This window comes from Thamnophis sirtalis, unplaced genomic scaffold, assembly GCF_051295495.1.
Source record: "Thamnophis sirtalis isolate CommonGarterSnake01/CBP01778 unplaced genomic scaffold, rThaSir2_p1.2 scaffold_7, whole genome shotgun sequence".
Taxonomy (NCBI): Eukaryota; Metazoa; Chordata; class Lepidosauria; order Squamata; family Natricidae; genus Thamnophis; species Thamnophis sirtalis.
In genome coordinates this window covers 93,436,742-93,453,824 of record NW_028261387.1, presented here as the reverse complement: position 1 = coordinate 93,453,824, position 17,083 = coordinate 93,436,742, and the positions used below count along the sequence as shown (strand labels likewise).

Genomic DNA, 17,083 nt, shown 5'->3' with positions numbered 1-17,083 from the left:
GGAAAATAGCGATAGTGCCTAGCCTTCTATACCGCTTCACGGTGCTTTAAAGCCTTCTCAAAGCAGTTTACATAGTTGGCCTGTTGCCCCCCCCCCTCCCCACAACAATCTGGGTCGCACCATTCAGTCTAAAAGCCCGGATTAGGCTTGAGGTTGGATAGGGCAACGTTTCATGCCTGCTCTTTGGCTGTTGTGTTTGGGTTTTTTTAAATGTCCTCTTCAAATTCAAGACCCTGAAATGACTCTCCCCTTTCCCGTAAATCAATCAAGAGAGCAAAATCGAAACCATCAATTATCCAGTCATAACTTTCCTCACCAAGAAAGCAGGGGCCTCGTAAGATTTTTTTTTAATCCCCCCCCCCCCCGGCAGACCTCCAGGAAGAAGAAGAAGAAACCACCACAAATAGCGGCTCGGGTGTGTGCGGACCATTCCCACCCCCCATTTGCAAATGGAAAGTGGCTTTTTTCTTTTTGCAGCGTGCCCTTAACTCAAGATATCTTCCTTCATCATAGGGTGTGTGAGACAGGCCTTGGCAGGGGAAGAGTCCTCTTTGAACAGTCTCCTTGGCTGTGGGGGAAGGGGAGATGGGGAGGGGGACGCGGGAGCGAATAACCAGGGGGTTCATAATCAGGATAATATGGGGGTTCATAGAGAAGCAGCCTTTCGCAACGCAGCCAAACACCTCGCCGAAAGCGTTCCCTTCGTTCTTGTGCGTTCAATGGTTTTGCGTTTTTTGTTCCGAACAGCCCGAAAGGAAAAAGCTGGTTTGATGGATGCTTATATTCAAGGTTCAACTAATGGCTAGTCGGCTGGGAGGTCTCTATGAACCTCCACGTGAAAAGAGAGAGAGAGAGAGAGAGAGAGAGGAGAAAGACGTAGAGCTCGTACACCGGAGGGCGGGAGGGGGAATGGGGGGGGGGGAAACGAAAAAGAAAACGGATGTTGCCCTGTCTAGACAAAAAAAATAATAATTAAAAAAAGAAGAAGTTGGGATCGGTGGGTTAGTTATTAGGAAGCAGGTGCCAGCTGTGTAGAAAAGCCACTTATCCAGAAATCTCTTCCCGCTGTTCCTTGTTCCGGCGCACTTCGGCTGCGTGCAGTTCCTGGAAAACATAGAGATAATAACAGAGGTGAAGGCAGCACAGTAGTTTGCAGCGGGGGGGGGGGGAGGGTGTTTCAATTTTTTTTTACTACCAGTTCGGAGGGCGTGGCTAGATGGGGGGAACATGTGACTGAGTGGGTGTGGCCAACTTGACGTCACTCACCCACACTCAGTCATATGACCTCCTCACCAAGCTATGCCCACCGAAATGGTGGTGAAAAGTTTTGACGGGGGGGGGGGCGCGACGGGCTTCCAGCCTCACCGGAGCTAAGTGCAAACTACCCAGTAAGGAAAAAAAAATGTTTTTGCCTTCCCCCAGCCTCCAGAACCACTCTGCAGGCTTCAGCAGGGCTGGGGGAAGGCAAAAATGCCCACTTTTTTGCGAAAAATGGGCAGAAAACGGGCCGTTTCCCCCCAAAACGGCCATTGTCATCAACAGGGCGACAACAGCGACCGCGGAGAAAAAAGGGCGCTTTAAATACGCTTTGAAAGCAAGCCGATTCACGTTAAGATAAGGGTTAGGTTTAGGGTTAGGTTTAGGATTAGGTTAAGGGTTAGGTTAAGGGTTAGGTTTAGGGTTAGGTTTAGGATTAGGTTTAGGGGTTAATTTTAGCTTTAGCGTTTACAGCGTGCTTTTTTCTCCGCGCTGTTGTCATGCTGTGATGACGTCAGCTACGCGGTTTGGTCGAGCACGCTTTAGTCGAACGCGGTTTTGTGGTGGAACCCAGCTGTGCATGCGTTTAAATATTTTCGGGGCAGGTCTTGTTTTAATGCATTGGGCTCAAAAGCCCGATTGGGCTTATTATCGGGGAGGTCTTATTTTTGGAACAACAAGGTATTAGCAATAGCAATAGCACTTATATACCGCTTTACAGTGCTTTACTGCCCTCTCTAAGCAGTTTACACAGTCAGCCTATGGCCCCCAACAATCTGGCTCCTCATTTTACCGACCTCGGAAGGGACAGAAGGCTGAGTCAACCTTGAGCCTGGTGAGATTCGAACTGACGAACTGCAGGCATCCTGCATTACTGCCCTCTAACCACTGCACCACCCTGGTTCATATATTGCTGTGATTTAATCTTTTATCGTTATTCTTGTGCAATGGGGGCAGCTTAGGGCCAAAGACGTGAGCTGCTGGGATTTGTCGGCGTGCGCTTACCTTTTCGCGGAGTCGCTCCCTCAAGGCAGCTAGGTGAGCTTCGCGGATCTCCTTGCTGAGCTCCATCTTGTAGTTGAGTTTCTCCTCAGCCAGCCGGCTGAAGTTGTTGTTCTCTTCCAGAGCCTTGTGTAGCACTTCCCGCTCGTGTTCGCGCTTCTCTGCCAGCTGCTTCAGGACTTGAGCTTCCTGGTTCTGCAAGAAAACCCATAAAAGCAAAGGTGATTCGGGAGCTCTTGAGTAGCCAATGGTCTGGGAAGTTCTCCAGGGGTGGCATTCAGCCAGTTTGGTCCCGTTCGGGTGAACTGGATGCTAATTTTACATCTAGTTGCAAGAACTGGCTGGCCCCGCCCATCTCCTCCCCTTCCAGGAGTCTCCACGCAGTCCGTTTTGGATGCCAAGAAAGTGCAGAATCTGCACGGAGACTCTGGGAGGGCGAAAAACAGGAACAGAAACAGGCCCGTTACCAGCTTCCAGAGTCCAGCGGAGGGTGTATTCACCCTCCCGGAGGCTTGAGTGAAACCTCTGGAGCCCGGGGAGGGCAAAAATGCTCCCTTCCATGGTGCAGGAGGCAGAGAAGGCCACGTCCCTAATGGCCACACCCACCCAGCAAACGGGCAGAGAACCATTTGCTAAATTTTTGAACCTCACCCCAGGAGCTTTCCCAAGCAGCATCGCCATTCCCACGGATTTATTTCTTTAAAGTCTGGGAGCCAATCCCAACACCCGGCTCTCCTCTATCACAGGACTGGTAGCCCTCAACTTGGCTGTAGGACAGGGGGGGTGTCTCCAAAATTGACCACTTGAAGGCCCGTGGACTTCAACCCCCAGAAGTCTAAACGTGGTTAGTAGAGGGGACGTGCACGAATGCACTAACCTGCTTGCAGTCCCTGTCACCATATTTTTATTCTTTTATTCTTGTTCTCGTTTTTCTTTGACATATTCTAATAAATAAATAAATCCCCCAGCCAGCTATTGAGCATTCATACGTATCTAGTATGTTTGTGCCAGGGGTGGGTTTCTCGCCCCGTTCCAACCGGTTCGGTTGGAACGGGGCCGGCGGCGTCCTCGTGCACGCGCGCGGCGCACGCATGCGTACTAGCGTCTGTGCGAGGCTCCAGCTGCTCCTGGAGGATCGCGCAGGCACTGTATGCGTCCTGCGCATGCGTGGAAGCGCAGAACTCGTCAAAACTGGGTAAGGAGCGCGGGCGGGCGGCTGGGCCCTTCGCCGTTCCCGGAAGTTACTTAGTTCCGGGTTCGCCGACCAACCGGTTCACAGGGACCGCTGCGAACCGGTTGAAACCCACCCCTGGTTTGTGCGTACTTGTGCATTGATTTGATTTTCCTACCATGTTTCCCCGAAAATAAAGACAGGGTCTTTATTTTCTTTCGACCTCCGAAATAAGGACTTGGCCTTATTTTCGGGGAGGTCTTATTATTTTTGAGGTGCAGGAGGTGGTGAGCGTGGTCACCTCACAGCTGCTGCGGTGTTGCAATATTTTCGGGGAAGGACTTATTTTAGCACGTGCTCAAAAACCCAATTGGGCTTATTATCCGGGAAGGTCTTATTTTCGGAGAAACAGGGTCAGTGGTGGGATTCAGCCGGTTCGCACCTATTCGGGAGAACCGGTTGGTAACTTTCTAAGCAGTTCGGGGAACCAATTGTTGGAAGAAATTGGTTTTTTTCCACTTTGCAGGGCTAATCCTGTAAGGAAGGCAGGAAGGAAACATTCTGGTGTTGTTTCTAGCCTCATCTTTATTGCCCTGCTTGCAGAAACTGCCTCTCCGGTTAATCCTTATTTCATTGTAACAGCTAAGGCGAAGCGCCCATCGACCTGAGGGGCCTTGAGTTGGCCACGCCCACCCAATCACATGGCCACCTACCCAGCTGGTCATTAGGGCAGAGAACCGGTTGTTAAATTATTTGAATCCCACCACTGAACAGGGTACTAATCGAGGAACCCCCGAGAGCATTCCCACCAACACTGGCAAGGCAAGCTACTTGTAAACTGTATGCACAAAAGAACAAACCCTACTCCCTTCTAGCACTGATGATGTAACTTACTTTGGTAATGAAATGTCTGCAAGCAAGCAAGCTCAGAGAGCACCAAGGACCCCACAGCCTTCCTCCTCCCCTCCACAAACCTCACTTTCTTCTAGCCCTGAAGATGTTACCTAGTTATGATAATGAAACATCTGCAACAAAACAACCAAGCTCAGAGAATATCAAGGACCCCACAGTCGTCGTCCTCCTCCTCCTCCTCCTCCTCCTCCTCCTCCTCCTCCTCCTCCTCCTCCTCCTCCTCCTCCTCCTCCTCCTCCTCCCCCACTCCCTTCTAGCACTGATCATCAGGCTTGCAACCATCTTTTATTTTGGATCTTTGGCCTGCCACACTTTCTATTATTCTGCTATGCATTTTCTATTGTGGGTAAACGGGAGGAGGGATTGTACGGACTTAGATGCTATGTAGCCATAACAACATTCTTTCTAGAAAGCCAAGGTCATCCTTTGCCTCTACATCTCTGCACCTGACCGGAACTGGATGGGTGGAAGCTGCCAGCATGGCGGTGGGAGATTGGACCATGGGATGGACTTGTGGGTGTGCGGGCAGGATCTTGAACTATCAACTGGGTGGGAACCCCAGGAAGTTTTCAGATTTGGGTTTTCCCAGATGTGCCAACGTAGCTCTCTTAATAAATTGGAACTTTGAGCAGTACTTTGCCTTGGACTCTGATTTAATTTTGGATGCTATTTGGAACCCTGACATTAACCCGAATCTTCTTTAAAATACTGTCCAGGGTGCTGACCCCCAGCACCGACCCAAGCTCCGGCGGTGTAAAGACCTAGGGAAGATGGAGGAAGAGAAAGGATTTTGTTGTGTCTACATAGTATGCAACTCCTTATAATCCTCCCTTCCATTTTTCCACAATAGAAAATGCATAGCAGAATAATAGAAAGTGTGACAGGCCAAAGACCCAAAAGGAAAGATGAAATTCTTGGTCAGCTTGCATAAATACAATATTTCAGAGAAACTTTCAGGCCTGGGGTCCCAAGGATTTTTTTTAGCTGCAACCAGGGTGTCCACTCCTAAAGTTGCCATAGAGAGGAAAGGAGGGGGGGGGAGCGTATTCCACGCATACTTTTGCCTAGAGTCGGATCTCAGATTACCGCAGCAGACTTGGGAGAGGTGCACCTCATTGGGGAATGTTGTTAGGAATATAATCTAACGGTTGGGTTTGCAATAAATAAACCATGTACCAATGCTATATCTGTTTCTTTAAATCATACTGTAAAATGTGATTGGTTGCTGTTTCCTCAATCGGCCATAAGAGGGAGCCAGAATGACAGTTCTCTGTTCGTTAGATGCTGGGCTGATCTGATCTGAGTGCCGTGAGCTATTGTAAGTTTTACAAACTTTGAGTACTGAACTGATTATATGATACTGGATTATGTTATTTGGATTATTCCTTAACTGAAAGACCTTGATGACTGACTGTCTTATCCATGTATGACTTGGACTGTTTGATGGACTCTGATACCTCTATTTCCACGAAACTAAAAAGTTTATTTAAACTGCAGTGTCTCTGTATGCTGGTTTGTGTGTTCTCCAACACAACGCTCACAATGCTTCTCTGAACGTACTCGCTCTCCCAACGGGGAACTTACCTAACAAATGTGATTTATGATACAGACGGAGGGGAGGGGAGGGAAGGAACAGGGATAAAGTTCAGCTATAATTCAAATAAGGCTAAGATCTGACTGCGCAAACAAGGCATTGCCAAAGTGCTCCTAATAAATGACTGGCTTTCTTTTGAAATTTGGCTCGAGGCTCATGAGTCAATTAGGGCATTTCTTGGAAACCTGACACCGGGAATTATGAGAATTTGTCTGAAGATAAATTTCGGGGAAGTGTCAGTCAACAATGCATGAACCCTTATCGATCTCCCCTTACCTTCCTCCTCTCTTCGGCAGCTTCCAATCGCTTCTGCAGCTCCTCCAGGGACAGGTCCCTCTTCTTGGGGGGAGAGGAGAGGACGGGGCTCTCCGGAGACAGGTCAGAGGGAGACTTCAAAATCACTTCGAAGCTTTGGCCAGAAGCCCGCTTGTCCAATTGCTTGACCTCCATATCTGAGTAAATGAAAAGGATTTATGGGTCAGATTTTCTGAGAGGTATTGTGGTATCATTTCTGGTCCCTTATTCATCAATAGATTCCTTCTTTCTGCACCATCCCCATGAGGTCTCTCCTGTCCAGTCAAGAATCCATCCCCAAAGTATTTTTCTGATCTAGGCTTCCCCAAAAAGCATGAAGCAGATCCCTGGTCCCGAAAAAACCCCTTTTATTAGACGAATGTGAATTCCTCTCATTCACCTTCAGCCAAGGCCTGGCAAACAGTCTTTCAAAGGTGAATTTATGGCCACAGACCTTATCTAGCTTGGAAAGCTGCCATGTCAATAGTTTCCAAACATGGTGCTGTGCAAGGAAAGATTGGGCATAGTGTGAAGTACCCGTGGTTCGCCCATGAGGCCAATGTTGAGAAAAGACACGGACACGAGCTTTCTCGGGATGGGACGACCCAGATTGGGGTCTGGTAGCCCCTTTTATTGAGATAGGACAAAGGCAGGAGGAGCAATCAGCATGTGATTTAAGACAGCCTGTCAAACTACAATTGCTAATCTACTGCTCAGGGAAGTTCTGTCTATATATGGTCAAATCCTGGGCGTCGTTGGGTAAGGCACATCTAGAGTGAACTATCAGGATGTTATGTTATGAACTATCAGGATGTTATGGAGTTTGTTTTTTCCTGTGTGGTTCAGCGTGGCTGCGCATGCCCTGTTATGCACTGGGCCATGGGTGACCGCCACACCTACACAAGGAGTTATGTGACAACAGCACAGAGTCTCTGAGATTCACGGACAGTTCTTCAGACTCCTGAAACGAATGAATGAACTAACTAACGAATTGTTTCCTGCAAAAGTCCCCTCTCCTTTTTCTCCTCTTTTATTTCCTATGGGAGGGGCCATTCACCATCCACCCGTGGCTTTACTCCCAAGTTGACCCTGATTTCTGAGCCGTTCTTTTCTTCTGGCAGCTCTGCGCATGCGCACACTGGGAAACAGGCTCCAGCTGTTCCTCTGCCTCACTGCTGTCTAGCTCCGAAGGCACCTGATCACTGCCAGACGGCCTTGGCCTCCTCTCTGCCTCTGATGCAGAGCCCTTATCTGAGCCTTCCCCAGCCTCCAGTACTGGCCCATGTTCCTCCCCAACAGCCTCACTGTCTGACTCTGCTTTCGGATCTGCTAGCTGCTGGCGGGCCACAAGTATTTAAATGTGTCTTTCTCCATAGACAATGAACCCAATTCAGTTAGTTGCATAGTTAACTTCGTTCCGAACGCTCCACGGGAATTGATGAAATTTATATTGATTTAAATATGTGCCCACTGTATAAATAGGCTGTCAAATTGATGTTGAATTATGCATCCAGCATTGCCTGCGAGGGATCCTACAGACCACTGGCAAGTGGCTCAAACCCAGTTAAAAACGTAAACTGTCCTTTACTGAATCTACCAAGGTTTATCATAAACCTGGATGGGTGTCCAATAGCCATTTTTCAATGTTTCTCTCTAACAGCTGAAGTTTCGGGGTAAGCAGCTTATGATTCAGGTGGAGCTGCCACTGTGGGAATGGCTAGCATAGAAGCAAGGTAAAATAAATAAATAGCTCTGATCAAGCTAGTAGCCATCACCCTGCTTAAGCCTGATCTTCCATGAATCTATCCAGGCCTTTAAAAAAAAAAGACCATTATTACCTCTAAGGACAGTGAACTTGTACAGTTTAGCCGTGCTTTGTGTAAATCTTTTTATGGGTCCTGAACTACACAGAATTTCAATGGAGGACCCTAAGAGAGTCCCCTTGGTGCTCCCTGAGCTTGGTAGTTCTCTTACAGACCTTTCATTATCAAACTAAGTAACATCATCAGTGCACTGATGATATGACCTAGATTGGTAATGAGATGTCTGCAAGAAAGCCCCCAAGCTCAGAGAGTACCAAGGACCCCACAGTTCAACCCTGAGCTGCAAATTAGATTAGAATAGAATAGAGAAATGAAGGAATAGAACAGAACAGAACAGAACAACAAGGAATGGAATGGAATAGAATAGGAGTTGGAGTAGGAGTAGGAATATTAGGAATAGAATAGAGTAGGAGTAGGAATATGAATATTAGGAATAGAATAGAATAGAGTAGGAGTAGGAATAGGAATAGAATAGAATAGGAGTAGGAATAAGAATAGGAATAATAGGAATAGAATAGAGTACAGTAGAACAAGGAATAGAATGGAATGGAATAGAATAGAATAGGAGTTGGAGTAGGAGTTGGAGTAGGAGTAGGAATAGGAATAGGAATATTAGGAATAGAATAGAGTAGGAGTAGGAATAGGAATATTAGGAATAGAATAGAATAGGAGTAGGAATAAGAATAGGAATAGGAATAATAGGAATAGAATAGAGTACAGTAGAACAAGGAATAGAATGGAATGGAATAGAATAGAGTAGGAGTTGGAGTAGGAGTAGGAATAGGAATATTAGGAATAGAATAGAGTAGGAGTAGGAATAGGAATATTAGGAATAGAATAGAGTAGGAGTAGGAGTAGGAATAGGAATATTAGGAATAGAATAGAATAGGAGTAGGAATAGGAATATTAGGAATAGAATAGAATAGGAGTAGGAATAAGAATAGGAATAGGAATAATAGGAATAGAATAGAATACAGTAGAACAAGGAATAGAATGGAATGGAATAGAATAGAATAGGAGTTGGAGTAGGAATAGGAATATTAGGAATAGAATAGAATAGGAGTAGGAATAAGAATAGGAATAATAGGAATAGAATAGAGTAGAACAAGGAATAGAATGGAAATAGAATAGAATAGAACTTTATTGTCTCTTTAAATGTACTCTAATCAGTATAAATTAAAATGAAATTTCATTGCATTCAGCTCCCAAAAGATAACCATTATGCATATGTCCAAATACACACAGATATATGACACAGAGAAACATCACAATCTAGTTCAAATGTATACCTATATGCGTACATATATGGCAGAAAAGGAAGGAAGGAAGGAAAAGAAATTACTAGCCCAAGAAGAGAGAGAAACATGTCTGTTTGCCCCCTTGTAATTTAACTCCCTGGTTCCATGTTCCACAGTCTGGAACATGAACTTCCGTAAGGCATCTGTTCTAGACTTCGAAGGGTGTAACCATCCTTAGTTCCCTTTGTCTCAAGGCTATTACCAGGCTTTTTCCTCATAGGGCTTAATCATCTCTATTACATTACCTTTTTTTTCCTGAATCTGTTCTTTGAATTACTCATTAAATGCTCTGCCCAGAACCGGATCCACGACTTGGGATGGAATCCAAAGAAAAATAGTGGAACAGTAAGTTCCCGCAAGTTGAACACTGTATTCCATTTGATGCTGCTTAAATTGCCACCTACATCACCCTGCTGATTCATATCCTTTCTCAGTCAACTATAAGTAGTCCTCGCCTTACGACCACAACTGAGCCCAACATTTCTATTGCTAAGTGAAACAGTTGTTGAGTGAGTTTTGCCTTCGTTTGCAACCTTTCTTGCCACAGGGTGCCCTGCCTAAGCAAGGGGTCGGACTAGAAGACCTCCAAGGTCCCTTCCAACTCTGTTATTCTATTCTATTCTATTCCATTCCATTCCATTCTAATTGTTAAGTGAATCCCTGCTGTTGTTAAGTTAGCAACACAATTATGAAGTGAATCTGGCTTCCCCATTGACTTTGCTTGCCAGAAGATCACAAAAGGGGATCCCATGATCCCGGGACACTGCGACCGTCATAAATATGAGTCAGTTGCCAAGCGTTTGAATTTCGATCAAGTGACCACCGGGAGATGCTCCAACAGTCAAAAGTTTGGAAATAGCAGTTAGCAATAGCAGTTAGACTTATATACCGCTTCATAGGGCTTTCAGCCCTCTCTAAGCGGTTTACAGAGTCAGCATATTGCCCCCACAGTCTGGGACCTCATTTCACCCACCTCGGAAGGATGGAAGGCTGAGTCAACCCTGAGCCGGTGAGATTTGAACCGCTGAACTGCAGATAGCAGTCAGCTGAAGTGGCCTGCAGTACTGCACCCTAACCACTGCGCCACCTCGGCTCCCGGAAAACAATAGCAATAGCAAGTTAGACTTATATACCGCTTCATAGGGCTTTCAGCCCTCTCTAAGCGGTTTACAGAGTCAGCATATTGCCCCCAACAACAATCCGGGTCCTCATTTTACCCACCTCGGAAGGATGGAAGGCTGAGTCAACCTTGAGCCTGGTGGGATTTGAACAGCCGAACTGCTGAACTGCAGTCAGCTGAAGTAGCCTGCAGTGCTGCATTTAACCACTGCGCCACCTCGGGTCATAAGTCACTTTTTTTCCCTCTTGTAATCTCGAATGGTCACTAAACCATTCGAGATTATAAAGCCCTTCATGGTATTGGACCTGGGTACTTGAGAGACCGCCTGCTGCCAATTACCTCCCAAAGACCCATTAGATCACACAGGGCAGGCCTCCTCTGGGTTCCGTCTACTAGCCAATGCCATCTGGCTACTACCTGGGGGAGGGCCTTCTCTGTGGCAGCGCCGGCCCTTTGGAACGAACTCCCCGCAGAGATCCGGACCCTCACCTCTCTCCAGGCCTTCCGGAAAGCCGTCAAAACCTGGCTGTGTCGGCAGGCCTGGGGTTGATGAGTTCCCTTCCTCTCTCGATTGTGTGTCTGTTGGTTATTTTAAATGCTTGTATTTGTAGTTCTTGTGTTTCCCTTCCCCTCTTGGGTTTGTGAGCTGCCCTGAGTCCCGCTGGGAATAGGGCGGCACATAAATAAAACGAAACCTAAACCTAAACAAAAACTGTCGTAAGTCGAGGACTACCTTTACGAGGCTGCTTTCTTCCACCATTCTCAAAGGTTAACCAGCATTTTCCATTGCCTTCCTTGGGCTTAAGGTGAGGCCAATGGTGTCCCCTGGTTACAAGAATGATGAAACCATGGTTGCAAAGTTACTGCAAGTTCTGGTTCTCTTAGGCTTAAAGAGGCAGTGCTGCAACACACACACGCACACACAAAAGAGGTGTGTATTGCGATGCTGTGACAATCCTTGCATCACTCTGGCTGTCTGTGTACTCCCTGTGGAGCCCACTCTGGTAGGCGGCAGTAGGCTGTTGACATAACTCTTGGTTTCCTGCTGTGGGACACATAAGCTCTCAATGTAATTATCACATCCGGACTGATTGGTCTAAAGTTGGTTGGCCTTTTCACCCTTTTTATTTTATTTTTAAAAAGTGCTTTTTCAAAAGGCAACTGGACTTTCTTGTTTTTCCTTGAAGGCGTTTTGCTCCTCGCCCAAGGAGCTTCTTCCGTTCTGACTGAATTTGCAGAGAATGGAAGGATTGATATTGTCGCAGTCATCTGGTTATTAGTTGTCTTTCTGAGAGTTCTTGAGTCTGCATTCTGGACAGAGCGGACCGCTGGTTTCAAACAGCAATAGTGCTTAGGCTTGTATACCGCTTCATAGCGCTTTTACAGCCCTCCCTAAGCGGCTTAGAGAGTCAGCCTCTTGCCCCATAACAATCGGGGGTCCTCATTTCACCCACCTCGGAAGGAGGGAAGGCTGAGTCAACCTCAAGAGTTGGTTGATTATGCAAAATATCTTTAAAAGAAGGATAAAGTTTACTCCCCAGTTATTCTTACTAGGTATATGTACTGATTTTACAGCGGTAGAGAGTAACTTGATTCTGCACCTAATAACGGCAGCAAGACTGTTGGTGGCGCAATACTGGAAGAAGGAAGACTTGCCTACAATCCAAGAATGGACATTGAAAGTCACAAACTTAGCCGAGATGGTTAAAATATCGGCATATATTAAAGATCACTCAAATGAGATATAAACGAGACTGGAAAAAATGGATTGACTATATACAAAATAAATACGGGACCAAGAAATTCCAATTAAGCTTAAGATCAGAAATGATTTAAATTGTTTAAAGTTAGTTCAGCAAGAAGAAGCTAAGGTCAATGGAGAATGTCATTAATTTCTTTATTTCTTTTTTTCCCAATAGATTTTAGACTGTGTTTGTTAAAAATCCATACCGTGTACGGGTTCTGGGAAGTCGGGGGTGGGGGGGGAAGGAGGAGGGGGGTTGGGGGGGAGGGAGGGAGGGGTATACATAAGGCTAGACAAGAATTTGGTGGTAAACTAGAATTATTTTGACACACAAAAAATTGTACTTCGACGTCTTACTGATTGAGGAATGATGAAATGTTTGTTTTAAAAGAAATAAAACTTTTGAACCTTAAAAAAAAAAGAGTTGGTTGAGGGGTCAAAGAGTCCATTTGCATTAAGATCAAACAGCCCATCCTCCACAGAGGGGGAGGGATATGACGTCATCTATCACCAGTCTACAACACAGTCCTTTCAGTAGTTCCACATCCATTTGCACCACTCACCCTGGTTTATCTCTGTCCTCACCCTGAGGACAGAGATAAACCTCCAAGGGGCCTCAACGACTCTCAGAGAGAATACTGAGGACCGGATGACTGCGAAGAATACACATCCTTCCATCCTCCACCATTCACTCAGAACTACAGAAGCTACACATACACACACACATACATACACATACACAAATAAAGTTAAAACCCAACCAAATTAAGCTTATAGTGAAGTGACACACTTCTGCAGCACATCTGCAATTATAAGCAGATTTTTTTTTTAAAAAAAGGTCTCACTGCCTTCCTTGGGAGTTAAAGAAAATAAGGATTGAGTCACATGCACATTTACATCACTCCATTACTCAGAGTCCGGTGATTTGCAGGTGTCTGTATGAATTGCGCTTTTCAAAACTTTTCTCAAGTTATTTACATGCTGTATAGCTCAGCTTTTTTTTCTCCATGTGCCAGTTTCGCATAGTGGTGAAGTTGCTGGCCTAGAAACCAGGAGAGGGTGAGTTCTAGCCCCGCCTTAAGCATCACAAGCCGGCTGGGTGACTTTGGATCAATCGACAGGAAATGGTGAGTTCTAGTCCTGTCTTAGGCATGAAAGCCGGCTGTATGACTTTGGGGCAATTACCAGGAGTCTGTGAGTTCTAGTCCTGTCATAGGCATGAAAGCTATCTGGGTGACTTTAGGCTGGTCACCAGGAACTGGTGAGTTGTAGTCCTGCCTTAGGCACAAAAACCAGCTGGGTGACTGGGCCAATTACCAGGAATTTATGAATTCTAGTTCCATCATAGACATGAAAACCGTCTGGGTGACTTTGGGCCAATCATTCTCTCTCAGTGTAACCGACCTGTCAGAATTGTACTTGTAGGGAAAACAGGAGGAAGGAGGAGTATTAGATCTGTTCACTGCTTTGGGTTATTTATAAAAAATAAAGGTGGGATAAAAATCAAATGAATTAATCTTCTTCTATCTTCTTCTTCTGTCTATCGATATATTTTTAATGTATGTATGTATGTTCTAGCATAACTCTGGAGGGCCTCCAGCAATTTCAACCAAACTTGGTACACAGATGACTTCCCCTCTGGAAACAAACACTAGTGGGGTAAGACCCCCCTGGTGTGTGTCTTTGTCTGTGTGTCTGTTCCAGCATAACTCTGGAATGCCTGGGCCGTTAAGGAGAGCAAGTGCAGCATCCCGGAGTGGCAATTGTTTATGATGTCATGGCAGGGGGAAGGGAGAGCCTGGGCCATTAAGGAGAGTGAATCCAGCATCCTAGAGTGACAATTGTTTGTGTTGTCACTTCCGTCACAGCTCCCTCTGGAAAGCCAGCTGTGACGTTCACCCTCCAGTGGACCAATGAGGAAACGCCTGATGGATTTGGGGCAAAGTGCTAGGATTGTAGACAGGGCACGAGAGAGGAGCGCATGGGAGTGGGAAGGGAGAAGGCAGGGATTATGGGCATGGGAGTAAGGGGTAGAAAGACCCCTCTCAATGGCTCCTGGTCAGATAAACGCTTTGACGCCTATAAATACCCAGGCAATGCCAGGTTATCAGCTAGTAATAAATAAATGGGAACCATTTTTGCTACTTCCATCGACTAAACTGCAGAATGGAAGAGTCTTGAGGGAACCAGAGAACCTAATCAGAATAGACTCTCTAACAGACAGTGGAACCAGTTTGCCCGTCCCTTCATTTCCTGCGATGGTGGCTTCGCTCATGTGAGCACAAGGCAGCATTTGTGGTTTCCCTGCTTGACGGATGGATCCTTTGCCTGCTCAAAGCAGCGTATGGTTGCGACAGGACAATTCATTCATTCATCAGTGACAACTCAGTTAGGCCCAGTCTGGACTGCAGACAAGACGCAGCTGCCAGGAAAGATGTGAATATGCCCCACTTGAAATTGCAAAGATTCATATCAGTCTTTTGCAGTTGATCCTCCGTGCATTTGTTCCCTCCTTGACCTAGCAAGGGGGTGTACTTAACCTAGCCTTCCCCAGCAGCACAAAGCCGAGTCCTTATCCCAATAAATCCCTTTTATTTAATTTACAGCCAGTTCCTCTCCAGCAAAATCCTGGCCCACAATCTTTCAAGATAGTCCACAATTACCGACCGTTATTGGGCTTGGAAAGCGGCCAGGCCAATATCTTTCAGACACCGCAATACTTGGCAAGAATGCAGGAATGAACTAATGGTCTCCTGCAAACTCCAAAACCCCCTTTTATTAATTGACTGTGAATTCTGCTAATTCACATCCAGCAAAGTCTTTCGAGGGAGGATTTACGGTCACAGACCTCCTCTGGCTTGGAGAGCTGCCAGGCCGATCTCTGCAAGGAGTCTTGGAGAGTCACAAACCAATAAAGTGAACTAATTGTCTCCTGCAAACTCCACTCCCCTTGTCCTGACAAAAACCCCTTTTATTAATTGACTGTGAATTCTGCTCATTCACACCCAGCAAAGTCTTTCGAGGGAGGATTTACAGTCACAGATCTTATCTGGCTTGGAGAGCTGCCAGGCCGATATCTGCAAAACTTGGCAAGGAGTCTCGGAAAGTCACGAACCAATTAAACGGACTAATGGTCTCCTGCAAACTCCACTCCCCTTCCGCTCCTCTTTTATTCCTCCTGGGAGGGGCCATTCACCGTCCACCTGTGGCCTTACTTCCAAGTCGACTCTTGTTCTTTAGCTGTTCCCTTCGTCTGGCAATTCTGCACATGGACACACTGGGAACAGGCTCCAGCTGTTCTTCTGCCTCCCTGATGTCTGACTCCAGAGGCAGCTGGTAACTGGCATTCAGCCCTGGCTCCACCTCAGCCTCTGACTCTCATCAGAGCCTTCCCCAGACTCCAGGACTGGCCCAGGTTCCTCCCCAGCCTCCTCACTTTCTGAATTTGCTGCCAGACCCTCTGTATTTTGTATTTGTATTTTTGTATTTATTGCACATTTATAGGCCGCCCTTTTCCCTGAGGGGACTCAGGGCGGCTTACAATCAAAGGGGAAAGGGAGTGTAGGACAAATACAAAAAGAGGTGTGAACAAAGGTAAATTAAACAGTAAAACACAACATTCACTCAACATTCGGGAGGGGCGAAAGTAGACTTATCCCCAGGCCTGACGGGCTATCCAGTTCTTGAGGGCTGCGCGGAAGGCCTGGACGGTGGTGAGGGTACGAATCTCCACGGGGAGATTGTTCCATAGCGTCGGAGCCGCAACAGAGAAGGCTCTCCTCCGAGTAGTCGCCAGTCGGCACTGACTGGCAGATGGAATACAGAGGAGGCCAACTCTGTGTGATCTGATGGGACGCAGGGAGGTAATTGGCAGAAGGCGGTCTCTCAAATAGCCAGATCCACTACCATGGAGCGCTTTATAGGTGGTGAGTAGGACCTTGAAGTGCACCTCTGGCTGCTGGCAGGCCCCAATATGGGAATTGTAGCGCCAGGACCTCTAGAAAGGACTTGTTTGAAGTTGTGTAGGTTGTAACGCATGTGGGCCACTTACCTCCATACTGGTAGATGGTATTTGGATGCGGCTGGGTGTGGAAACAGGAACAGATCAGCGAAAGCAGAGACAGCTCCTTCATTTTCTCTTTGTAAGCTGGAAAAAGCAGAATAAAAATGAAAGTTGGGCATGGTTTAATGCAGTTTCCCCATAATCATCTAATGCTTTCCATGGATGGCTGATCCTATAAAGGCCATCCAGTGTGGGCAAAGTTTGCTTGTCCTACTTCATTGGGCAGATAAATATATGTTGATGCTGCAGGATATGGGATGGTCGAGGGGGAATTTTAGGACTGAGGACATAGAATGACCCCTCGGATTGACTTTGAAACATTTATTGGTTTTATTTATGCAATTGATAGGACCGCCAAGTCACAAATTGTGACTCTGGGTACAGGATTAAGAAACAGAGATAAACAATAAACATAAAACCTCAACCATGCAATATGTAATAGTGCAAACAGAGGCCCCCAAAACCAGATATTCAGCATTCTTGAGAAAGGCTCATTCAGCATCCTAACTCACTGCTTGGGGGTGGGAAGAAACAACCCTAGTTTTTGAAACTATCCAAAGATTTGGGTAGGCATGGTTAACACAGAGACCATCTGGGTCCCATGCTTTGTATGAAACGGTGTAAGGTTTCCTACCTAAGCAGGAGGTTGGACTAGAAGACCTCCTAGGTCCCTTCCAACTCTGCTATTCAATACAATAGCAGAGTTGGAAGGGACCTTGGAGGTCTTCTAGTCCAACCCCCTGCTTAGGCAGGAAACCCTACACCACTTCAGACAAATGGCTGTCCAACATCTTCTTAAAAGATT

At 46.3% G+C, this 17,083-nt stretch overlaps 1 protein-coding gene across 1 annotated transcript in view; it reads right to left on the bottom strand.

Moving 5' to 3' along the window:
• Positions 1 to 469: 469 nt before the first annotated feature.
• The window catches only part of STMN3 (stathmin 3), a 43,385-nt gene continuing 26,771 nt past the window's right edge, over positions 470 to 17,083 (bottom strand). The window contains exons 2-5 of the mRNA XM_087720629.1: positions 16,267 to 16,362; positions 6,213 to 6,388; positions 2,263 to 2,454; positions 470 to 1,104 (exon numbers count right to left, since the gene is read on the bottom strand). Of these exons, the coding sequence (XP_087576755.1) occupies positions 1,045 to 1,104; positions 2,263 to 2,454; positions 6,213 to 6,388; positions 16,267 to 16,362 (524 nt within the window). The 3' untranslated portion in view covers positions 470 to 1,044. The remainder of the gene's footprint in view (positions 1,105 to 2,262; positions 2,455 to 6,212; positions 6,389 to 16,266; positions 16,363 to 17,083) is intronic.